We start from the raw sequence: 12608 nt of genomic DNA on the forward strand, positions 1-12608 counted from the left end.
TCTTTCTTTCTTTCCTTTCTTTCTTTCCTTTCTTTCTTTCTATAACCCTTATTAATACCTTTAAAGACATTCTGTATTGTCTTCTTATTGTAGTGATGAGGAAACTGCAGTCTACAGAGGGTGGGAGCTGCCTTTGGGTATATGTTAGTGACATAGCCAGAACCCTGTTCACTAGACTTCCTTCCTGTCAACACCCTCTAAATCACACTTCAAAGTGTCCATTCCATACCTCCAATATATAAACAGTACATACAGCACATAAGCTGATAACCTTGTAATTGTCAACTTACAAATTACCCTTTTAAAAAAATACAAAGAAATCCCTAGGTGAGAGCTGAGATAGTGTATACAAATTTGAAGTGTGTTTATATACACTATTAATCGCCCTTGTCAAGGTTTATACTAGTTATCCAAGTCTTGCTGATATCAATTGTTTATCTTCACAGATTTCCCACTGAAATAATAATACCAATAACAACTACTAGCTCTTTTTTTGCTCTCAACGTGAAGGAAAACATTAATATAATGATGCAAATTTCCAGTGTTTATGCATGCGCTTAAATGGAACCAAAGCTGAAGAAATCACACCTTAACAAGATAATCACAAAACAAACCTTTGTACCAAGCACTTCATTGCTAGATCATATTCCATTATCACTAAAAAAAAAATTCTTTACTTTGGAATTTGGTTGGAATCAAGACAGCAAAAAAAGTGGGAGAGGAGATTGGAAATCCTTTCGTTTTTGCAAAGATTCACATTGTAACAATATTTCTTATATTAAAATTAAAGTTGTTTGGAAAATTTTTAAAGTAATATACAAATTTAAAAACACATTTCAAGAGCAGTCAGTATCCAACTTTGAATAGTATTTATGAATATTCTAGTATGAATAACATACTAGAAAAAGTCAACTGGGCTTTATGTCTAAAAGTTAAATATGCAGTGCTTGTATTCTGCATTAGCAGAAGGAGGCAAATGATACCCTGAAAATGTTTTAAACGTGCAACTTTGCTTATCTTCCTGTATTAATGATCCTTATGGCAGTTGTTATATTAACCTTATCACGTTGCACAGTAATTGGGGAAACCTATTGTGAAAGAAAGGAAAAGAAAAAGCATTTAGTTTAATCTTCGAACTTTTTTCCAACCTAGCATTTTTCTGATTATCAAAGAGGGTGAAAATGAAAGTTAGATTTTTAATGGATTTTCTTAAAATCTCAAAGAAGAAACTAGAGAGTTCCAAATGGGTGATTCATTAAACATCGTATTCTGTGAAAAGGACACAAATTAGATTATCGACGAACTGCTCATTATGTGAATTCTGGGTTTCATGAGGTCCACGAAGGAGCTCTGACTAGGAGACAGTCAGTGGCTCCTGAGAAAGCCAGTTTCTCCTTCAGGGCTCTGAATCACTCATTTGTGGATATGATATTCAGAAAATGCCATTTGCCCCTCATAAGACTTCTATGTCCTTCTGCATCCATTTCTGTGTGCACACAGAGGAAATTCAACGGCTCCATCTTTTAATCCCTTCTAATTTTGACAACTATACTAAACCTGACCCTGAGACCCTTCTACCTTCACCTGCTCTCAAGGTGCTTGAGAAACCAGCTAACTTTATGATTGAAATTAATGTTTTCATTCAGCTGCAGATGCTTGTGCTCAGTACACATGCCAGCAGTGTGAGCACCAGCCCCTTCCGCTCCTTCAGCCAGGTAATATGCTTTTGCCTTTTTTTTCTTACTTTTTTTTTTTTTTCCCATTATCCTTTTAATACAGAGCAGGGCTACTGATTACAAAGAGGCAGTTTGACTCCAGCAATAGGTCTTCTTCACTAATCCTCACTGTCATGGAAATTCCAGCTGCTACAAGAATAAGAGGCTCAATCCATATTTGCCAGCTCTAATATGAAATCTGTCAGAACCCAAATTAATGAGTTCCAAATTCCTTACATCACGATAACAGGTTAAGACTGGTCAATTAATTACATAAATCCTTCCCGATTCATTGTGCATTTGCAGCCCAGATTGTGTCTTACATTACTCCATGACACAAGGCCTTTTGGCTCCTGTTGTTCTGCAGAAAGGCCCCATTTAAGTGGAGGCTGCCTGCCACAGCAAAATGTTAAATGTCACACGTTAAATTTGCACTTTTCTGTAATTGCTTTTGTTAAAAAAAAAAAAATTAAACTACAGCACAGGGCTCCCAGTACACCACTATGCAGAGGGCTGGGATTGTACTGAATGGATCCCAGGGCAGGCAAGCTATCTTTTACAGTTTACACAGGTCTGAGAGTTTACAGTCTCCTTTGTACCTGGTGCCCAGTAGGCAGCGGAGCCCAGAACGTGCACGTTTGTGCAAATAAACCAAAGCTTCCCTAAGATCTGCGGCAACAAAAGCATATATTCAGAAGATTCTTCTCCTTATGAAAGGATTACAATAGGATTCTTTAGCCAGTTTCCCTTTTGTTTACCAGTAAAAGTATTAGATATATAAAACACTGTTGATCTACTCACCTTTTCAGGACCATATATTGTACAAATATATACTTGTGCAGGTCTTTGTGTAGGTTTTGCTATTTGTATTTGTAACTGGCACACACCTACAGAGGGAGAATAATTGAGGATTAAGATCTCAAAGGACTTCAAAAATTATCCGGGCCTTATCCTTCTTAAAACATCAAAATGCACCTGGAATCACAACTAGTTAGATTTAGACCTAGAACTATAGGCGTCCAGTGCCATCTCTCTTCACCACACTACATTTCCTGATGGAGTGGACTTTTTAAGTACCTAGGTACTCTGTATCCAATGGAACCTGTTCTGGTTGTGTTTCCTGCATCATCCTTTTGAGGGCTGGGTGTTCGGCGAATACACAAGCGAGCAGATGATGCTCCCAAGCACCGACGGAAAGCTGTGTGAAGCGTGGGTTCTTTCCACTTGGGAGCCCTAACACCACGCCACCACACAGACAGCTAGCCAGACCCCAGGCGGCGCGTTCTGCCGCGGACCGCCGGGCCACCGTGCTGGCCCAGCAGCGCCCCCCTCTGTCCTCCCGCAGCCTTGCATCGGGTCGCCACTGGCCGCGCGCTTTTTTCCTGGGTAAAGGAAGCTCGGCCTCTGGGCTCCAGGCCTGATGGGGTGAGGGACTTCTCCCTCCCTATACGTCCCCCACCCTCCCACATACACACATTAAACCCTGACCCAGGGCCGTTTCTGGACCCAGAGGCACGCGCTTCTTCCCCGGCGAGCAAGTCCCGACACCAAGCAGCGTCGGTCCCCTCCCTTCCCAGACAGATTAACGGGTTAACGCGACGGCGCGCCCATCCGCAGGTTTTATTTAGGGTTCTGGGGAGACTAGAGAAGAAAGGGGTCGACTAATGTGTGCGGTGCGTGCGCAGATAAAACCTTCGCAACGCGTGGGCTTGGCCCCAGCCCCGCCGCGACCCCGGGACGCTCCGGGGCCGCTCTAGGCCTGAACCACACCCGCGCCGGCGGCGCGTCGTCGCCCCTTCTCGGGCCGGGCGGCGGGGCGGAGGCCGCAGTGCCGCGCGAGCATCTGCAGAACAAAGACTCGGGTCCAGCCCTAGACTGAGAACGGCCGCCGCCGTCTCCCCGGCCCGGCCGCCCTGACCCAGCCAAGCCCGAAACCCACCCGAGCGGCGGGGGCCGGCTCCACGCGCGCTGCCAAACCAGCGGGGACCCGGAGACGACTGAACCCGGAGGCCCCAGGGGGTCATCGGTATTCAAAGCTCCCTCCTGCACCAAACCCACCACCCCAGGCCCCGCTGCATTATTTTATTTATTTTTTTCAAGCCGCCAAGCTGTCACTCTAACCCTGGGAAGGGGGCCTCGCGGTGCCCACGTTCGAGGCAGGTGGGCAGGGGAGGGAGCGCTGCAGGTCGGTGCTGTAAATCCTGTCTCTTTGCGGTTGTTGTTCCCACTCACCACCCGCTGCCCCCCTCCACCCGGGTTCCCCCCCCGTTTCTTTCCGCCGCGCAGTTGCTATGGGTTACCAGGGCGGTTGCCATGGGTTACCGGACCGAGGCCGACTGGCTCGCTACCTGCCACGCAGTCGCCGCCGCCGCCGGAGGCTGAGCGGCCAGGGCGGGAGGCAGCGGGAGCGCGCGTGTGCGGGCCGCATCGCGGGGAGTGTGCGCGAGCCGGCCGGGCGCTGCAGCCAACAGGCGGCCCGGGTGCAGCCGCGGGAGCGCCGCCGCCGGTGGGGTGGGGGGCAGAGCTATAAAGAAGGCCCAGAGGTAAGAAACAAGCAAAAACAACCGCAAGTTATGCCCGTGCTGTGCCTCTAGCGGCAAAGACAAGCGGTGTGGGGCTTTGGATGCGTCTACACTTCTCGTCGGGGGAGAAAGGGTATTTTCCTCTTTGGCATAAACCATTTGCATAGTCTCTTTAGACCAGAGTTTAAATTCCTTAGAAAACTGTAGCTTAATTTTTTTTCTCGTTTCCTATCTTTGAAAACCAGTCTTTGGAATTTTGAAGAAAGAGAAAAGGGTCACTACCAGAGTTTGCGCAGCTAAAATAGTGTCCAATGCACTGTTCATAACAATGATCTAGAAAAGTTTCCAGCAAGAGTGAAGAGCAATTGTGCCTGACTTAAAGGAACAATGGTGACTCGTTTGTGAGCTGCATATGGCAAAGAATAGAGCCAAAATCCTTTGTAAATACTTCAAACTTAAAGAAATTGTTGCTTATTTACGTCCTAAACTTTTTGAACTCCATTCTACTAAAATGTATTAATTTCTTATGACCTTTATGTGCAAAGGAAATTGTATCTATGCTTTGACTGTCAAACTGCAATAACTAATTTCAGACAGCTTTGTGTATTTGAAAATATGTGTATATATTATATATACAATAAAGGTCTATATTCCAAACAAAAGCAGAAAATTGTATTGAAATAAATTGTTCCTACACTGAAAAGATGCTGCATTGTATTCATAGGATACCAACTAAGTGATTTAAATATTAAGAGGAAAACTATTTAGAAATAGAATAAACTTTTGTTATTTTTATCTTAAAATTTTAGAGGCCTTTCATGGAAAAGGGTCTTCAATTATAGCTGAAATACTGAAAACCTTATTTGTACCACAGTAGCTCAATAATGATGACTCCTTAAGGCACCAAAAAACATAAACTGAGTTCAAAACAACATTCAGTTTACTGTTGGGATATAATGGTAATTGTGGCTAGGATAAATGAATTTGTTTAAATTCTTAAGAGCCATGAAAGAAATTTTATTTTTTTTACCAGACTATAGTAAGGTTATTGCGTATCACTTGTTTGTATTTAATTACTTAGTAAAATGTGAACTAGGCTTAAAAAGCTCCTGCAAGATATTTTATATCTTAAGGGACATACTAAAGATTAACATTTCTGTTTTTCCTTAGTAATTTTTAAAACTTGAAATTTTAACTAGAATTTAAATCACTTTCTTCCAAGTGAGACTTTAAAAGAAGCCCTAAGTAACAGGTATTGACTTTCATTGTTGACACCTTTGGGTTATATATAAAACCAGTTCTCAAACAGAACACATAAACCATCTTTATAGGTGAATAAGTGTGCCCTTTAAGAATTAGCCAGGGAAATACAGTTTTTTGTATGTAAATCATAAAGCAACCAGGATTAGAATTCTTTAAGTTTGTCACATTTAAAATAGTTTTAAATAAACATCTATGCTATTTAGTTATTTAAGTAATTGTTTTCTTTTTCTAAAGAAAGCTTTATAAAAATATGGCGGAGAAAAATAAGAGACTTGAACAAAACAAGAAAGCCATTGGGGGCTGAAGTTCATTTAAATATTTCAGCAGCAGGAAATCAGTTTAAAGAAGCCAGTGCTTAGATATCAAAACAACCAAACCAAGGCTAAACCTTAAATGTACACAACTACAGTGAATATGAAACCAAATTTTACCAAAATTATTCATTAAAAATTACTAATCATTCAAAACACACTGAATTTAGATCTAAGACAGAAGAAATATATTCTCTTGTATAAAATAAGCGATCCAACAAACTGAAGTTGATTTTTTCATGTTTAATGTGAAAATGAAGATCTCATGAAGTTTACATATCACAGTATTAGGCATTACTTAATATCAATTTTGATAGCTATAGTTACATCATCTGAAAATCACATGACGATTGGTGGCACGTTATATGCTTTTCAAAACTGCAGTAAAACAGAAATAACGTGAATGCAAATACGTATTGCCAAGGACCTAGGGATCACACTCAAATGACTGGATGGCTAACTTTACATGTTAGCGAGATAAAAAGAAACTGCTAAATCTTTTTTTCCCCCGTATTAAAATAATGAGTCTTAGATGACAAAGTAACAAGATCCAAGATACCTTAAATCAAAATATTTACGAAAAGTTCAATAATGTTTTAGAGCAAACAAAAAGGCGAAATTAAGGAGATCATTCGTATTCTAAATTTAATTTTTTCTGTTGGTTCTTAGTTACAAGCATTTCAAAGACTCTTTAAATAATACTTTTAAACTCCTAGTTAAAATAAAATGAGGTGAGGTAATATTTAATTAAAGCAACAAGTTATACCAGTTATGTAAAAATATCTTCCTGTTAATTTCAGAGATATTTTGTACCATTCAACCAGGAAGAAACTTGAACAATTATCTCAAGAAAATGCTGCTTTATCTGAAATTTGAAGTTCAATGTACTTTATCTAAGACATTTAATCTTTGGGCCACTAAAAAAAGAAAAAAAAGAAATTTAATTACTGCTTCATAAAATAAGCATTTATAGATGCTCAGGCAAATGCCTTTAAAGAAAGGACTTTTTAAAAATGAATAATTAATTCTGAAATTAGCAAGTTCATATCCTTTTCTAAATTATGGGAATATTTGTTGGCAAAATTTATTAATTTTTATAAGATCCTACTTTTAACTTAAAAAAGTAACAAGCAACTGTCACTGACACTGAAAGGTATCTAGTGATAAGAAATTGCACATTAAGTCAGAAAATAAATCATGAACCTATAATTCTAATTACACACAGATAAGGAAAACAAATGGTTTGTTTCCAGAAACCATGTGTTAAAGCTGATTTTGGACAATGAAAATGTATTTCTGAATCTATATATTGCAAATATAAGCAAAATGACTAGTGCTATTTCTGGGCTTTTTCTCTAAGATGTAAACATAATTTTAACGTCTCTCTATTCATAAGATACATTTTCCATTTACGTGTGAAATAGAATACTGGAAAGGTTAAACACTCTTAAAACATTTCAATCAACCACCCCCAAAAGTAAGTGTTTTCCCAGTGCAGGGGAGGTACCCACAGAATTCCAGCCGCCTGTCTGAGAGAGGCATTCTGGTCTGTGCCGAAAGTCTTCCTAGCGGCTAAGACCATACCTGCTGGGTTTATGCTAACACTGCCCCAGTGGTACAAGAAGGAATGCTCTATCTGGATTTCAAATGCTACCTATTTACCTATCTTTTAAAATACAATAAAGCCAACTAGGTTTTTTTAAACATATAAATCATTTCATTTGAGGGCAGGATCTTGTTTTACCAATAGCGTGCGCCTATCAAGGAGAATACTGCATTCACTGGCTTTTAGCTTTTTACAGAAGCTTAGCCAAAATAGGACAATATAAAAATACCACTAATAAACAACACAACATCTTTACGAATTTAAATACTTAATATGACAGTGAGCTTTAGTTAAGGATATATTATTAGCAAGCTTTCTGCTCTACGACTAGACACAGTTTGCTATTCCTAAAATGGTAACATTAGAATTATTTTTCAGGATTCCTGCAGAGCTGTGCTCATTTTACATCCGTGTGAACTGCTGTCATCACTACTATGTCCAACCCCGGAGGATGAACTGGAAAAGAAGAGAGGGGGAAAATAATAAAAAGAGGAAATTGGTTTTCACAACACACTCAAAGCCTGAGTAACAGAGGAGAACTTTAATTATCTCCAGTCACAGAGAGAGACAGGAAATTTGGACTTTTAATTAGCCATTTGGAGTGCAGTTGGATATTTTTTTAGCTAGATAATTTAAACGCGAATAATTCAAGTCTGACTAAATGAAAGTCACATAATCAGAATGCAGATAATTGAATTTCTACTGCATTCATTAATTCAGTGTGGAGGTGTGTGTGAAGACTACTATGATGAGCTGTCACAGCTCAATAAAATCTCAGTCAATTAATTTTTTCATTATCTTAGTATTACATCAACAAAAAAGTGGAGTGTGTGTATATATCTATACACACGCATATGTGCACAAGGTGTTATATAAATACGTATACATTAAATCAAAATGCAAGGAAATACCTTTCTGAATCATAATCTATATCATTTTCTTTTTTTCCTTCTTCTTCTTCTTCAGGGAAACGTCTGTTCATCAAGGCAAACTTGTGAATTGCTTCTTCTACGGAGTACTTAGTCTGCCCGGAAACACATGCCTCGATGTCTTCTGAATTCAGATGGCTTTGCAGGAAGAGGTGAAGGCTGCTATCTGAAAGCAGAAGTGCATTCTGTAGGACCCTACGTAAAAGAAAAAAGGAGACATGACCAGTGGACGGGGATGGACAATTATAGGGTGGGAAAGAGAAAAACATTAGAAATATGCCACTGAAGTAATTTCTCTACTATGGCAAACTTGGCATCAATTACGACTCTGCCTATTAAAGGGATGAAAGCATATGTTAACTTTTATTCGATGATTTGGAAATTTAGGTGAGTAAAAACATGAAGCTAATAGTTAAGAACATCTGTTAAAAGAATAACTTCAAGGACATTTCTTCAATTTAACCATCTGTTATGACCATGTGGATTAATTATGGAAATATTTTGCTTAGATAGTCACAGGAATTTATTCTGCTTTTAAAAAATTTACTGCCAACCAGCATGTCAATTCTGTGATCTTTATTGGCTAGGCTGTCATAAAACATCAAAACTTTCAACAACTATTAAAAACTATATTGAAAAGTCAATAGATTTCTCAGCATGTCTTACATTTTCAGACTTTACAAGGATGCTTATATACACGTTCACAAGGGCTCAGTTGAGAGGTGGCTTTTTTGAATACTTAAGATTGACTAGAAATTTCTACAAAATCTTCAGCAGCACTACGTATCTATTTTAAAATGAGTCCCTAAATAAAATTGCTCCCAGCCAATTTTACCATATATGTAATTAAAGTATGATAATTTTGTAATAAGTACATACTAGCCTTCCCACACGCAAGATCAAAGTTTACAAAGAGAATACAAATTTCAGCAGGTGCATCAGAACTGCATGGAGAATGAAAAACTGCCCTGTAGCAGAATCTGCACGTGCTCAAATTCATATTAGCGGTGAATGTGTCTTTTTCTGAAATGCACGTCAAAGAATACCCTTATATTTAAATAAAAACTGGTTTTCTCTTTTTAGCAAAGATTTTGATGTAGGATAATTTAGTCTCTATTAATAGCTCGATAATGATATAACACAGACACTAAGACCAGATATAGGGGACAAAACTGAAACACTGAAACCCAAGTATAATTCTGTCCAACATGGGATTTTTTTCATATAGAGATCTACGAAAAACAGAGTATGTATTTCATACCAAACGAAACTTACTTTATATTCTGCATTTTTTAAACAAGTAATTAGATAAGTAAATCTCTTTTGGCCATTCATATTAATTTACTTAAAATCCAAGGTCACTGGAGTATTTCCTTCTCTTCCATATAAAACAGAATTATTTCTTCAAGAAGGCAAGCGTCTAAAAATGCACAGGATCAAAACCAAAATCTAGCTGTCCTCTTTGCTTCAAATAGGCTTACAAATGTAGTTTGAGAAATACTCTTTACTGACCTACTAAAAGGAAAAGGAAAACCTTCGTGCCTTTTTAAAAGGCAAAGTCTCAAGCAAAGCAGTTAAATATTTACACTCCCTCCATGTCCTCTGCCCTGGGTGCCCTCAGAAGATGACCATATCACATGATAAAGATTAATTTACCAAGTATAAGGAGTAAAGTAATAAATCCCTTTTATTACTCTTTGAGATTTATTTTCTACCTTTATAAATGTTTACGACTCTTGTTTTGAATGCTTCAAATCAAGAGAAGATTTATATAGCAACGAGCCATTAATATTACCTTGCATTTGCTGTGAAGTTTGAACGGAGTGTTTCCTGTGTCCTTTGTCAGTGGTTTCCTGCCAGCGATGTTACAAGTAACTGTTCATAGGATTATACTTACTGCTTTGTTTCTGCTGGAAATGTATTTTCTTTATAAAATAATGGGTAATCTTTAAAACTGATTTTAGATGGTTTGAGGCATTACACCACAAAAGTAATGAGCGCTAATGCCAATGATATTGGACACAAATTCATTTTAGCTTTATTTCATGTCTAAAGCAATTCTACTGAGCCTTGAACTGGTCACACACTGTTATTAACTTGCTAGTAACCTAACACATGGGTACAGCAAACAAAAGTGATCAGAGTCGAGGTTGATCTGCACCTCAAGGCTACTGTCCTTTTTCTTGAGCTATAATTCAATTTCCAATTTTACTGTGCATTAAACTCATTTCCCAGTGTTTTCTTTTCTGCTTAATACTGCCATCTGGAGGACACACAGGTGAACAGCCAGAGGGAGCCCGGCACACCCAGCTCACAATTCTGAACTGGGAGAAGGATGTTCAGGGAACATCTGAACACCCACACAGGCCCTGAGTTCAAAAACATGTGCCAGGCACAGTTTAGGTTTTTTGAATGGCTTCTGTCTGATTGGCTAAATTTATGTCACCATACTCCATGGGTATGAGTTTTAAATAAGCAAAAATACTTTTTTATTGTATTTAGGATTTTTATTTGCAGTCCAGTATTTCATTCCAAAATTAAAAATACAAAATTTTTAGAGTGTTTTCCCATCTGGTTCAGTGAGCATAATTAGTTCATTAGTAATTAGTTCATAAGTAATATCTGGTTTAGTATATATCAGAGAGTGTTGTGACTGCCATCATAATATTAAACCTTATTTTACCTTAGTCATACTTGTGCCGCATTTTCCACCAACAAATCTAACAGCAGAAAATCAACTTCAAACTTAATATAAAGAGTATTTAGTAAAACAGTCAATAAAATGTCATCTTTATAAGCCTCCATAAAAATAAATGTATACAATTTTCAGGTCTTTATAAAAGGAACAATAAATAGCCTCTAGAATTTTAAAGGAATTTCTGAAAGGATATTTACAACACAAGTCAAAAGTTATTCCTTTCTCCATACCAACTTTTAAAACAGGTTTTTAAAGCAAAACCTGTTTTTCCTTGAGCTGAAAATCTGGTTTTCCTCAACGTGATTTTATTAGGTGTATTATATATTGGTTCAGCTGAGAATATATATAGCTATGCAAAACCTAACTAAGGATGCCCTGAGTCTACTGAACCCAATATAATGATATGTATACACATCTGTATAGCGTGTGGAAGGTTAGCAGTTTGATGTAGGAAAAAAAAATTAATTCAGCCTGTTTACCTCTTACCATGAGAAAAAAATAAAACCTACAAATCTTCATTGAAGACACTCATGATCTGTGCTGTGGTGCCCTCTATTGAACACAAAGACTTATAAAAATTGTGTGTGTGTGTGTGTGTGTGTGTGTGTGTGTGTGTGTGTGTATAAAACTAGCTGTAGTGTTTCCATGGTATCCTTTTGCAAAAAAAATTTTTTATTCAATTCCTTAATTTTTTAAGAAATACAAAACTGTAATACAAAAGTCTACATTGTAAGGTACATGTAGTTATATTAATGGGGTGGATTCAGTAAAGAAGGAAAGCTGGCTCCCATCTGTGATAGCAATCAAATGTAAAAAGTTAGTAGGAATGCCAATTTCATAGTTAGAAACTTACCAACAGAATTTATCATTTAGTCTATAACTTCTTTTTTCACAACTATTAGTAAAAGTGATTTACAATTTAAAAGTAACCGGGGGGCGGGGGGAGACCCAAAAGGGAGAGTATAGCCAAGATTGAGGAAAAATGAATATATTTGAAAAATCTCACAATCAATACTGACCAAATTTAGCTAGCATTTAAGAGTTCTAATTATAAACCTGCCAGTTCCTGGGATTAATATAGTGCCTCTACCTTTCTTATAATTTCCTTGTCTATAAAACTGAGATGAAACCTGACTCCTAACATGGTAAGTATTGAGATAAAATATGTAAAAAGCTAAACATAGCCAGTGTTCAATAAAATAGTATAAATTACTCTTATTTGATATCCTGGCAAAGAAACAACTTTCTAATTCCTCTATGAAGAGTGGCCTGGATATGTACTTTGCTATTAATTATGCATTACTTCACAAATGACCTTAAAATGGAAAAATATATATTTGTATTACAGACATACATGTATGCACAGTGACAGCAGCATTTTGGTTTCAAAGGGTTTGAACATATATAGCGCTCTTAGTTCATAACTTCAAAACTTACCTAAAAACCAAGTTTTAAAAGTACCTGCTAAAAATCTACAACACAGGCATGTTTCACATTTTAATGCTGTGGTGTTTCCCTCTCAAGTTCCGAAAGCGCTCTACAAGCAAGGTACAGGCTACTAACG

The 12608-nt window shown here is 37.8% G+C and overlaps 1 protein-coding gene across 4 annotated transcripts in view; it reads right to left on the reverse strand.

The window, feature by feature from the left end:
- Positions 1-6039: 6039 nt before the first annotated feature.
- Positions 6040-12608, reverse strand: part of SNX10 (sorting nexin 10) — a 74119-nt gene continuing 67550 nt past the window's right edge. For all 4 annotated transcript variants that reach the window (XM_030857387.2, XM_030857388.3, XM_060305482.2 and 1 more), the window contains exons 6-7: positions 8329-8541; positions 6040-7873 (exon numbers count right to left, since the gene is read on the reverse strand). In XM_030857387.2, the coding sequence (XP_030713247.1) occupies positions 7792-7873; positions 8329-8541 (295 nt within the window). In that variant the 3' untranslated portion in view covers positions 6040-7791. The remainder of the gene's footprint in view (positions 7874-8328; positions 8542-12608) is intronic.

This window comes from Globicephala melas, chromosome 9, assembly GCF_963455315.2.
Source record: "Globicephala melas chromosome 9, mGloMel1.2, whole genome shotgun sequence".
NCBI classification, from domain to species: domain Eukaryota; kingdom Metazoa; phylum Chordata; class Mammalia; order Artiodactyla; family Delphinidae; genus Globicephala; species Globicephala melas.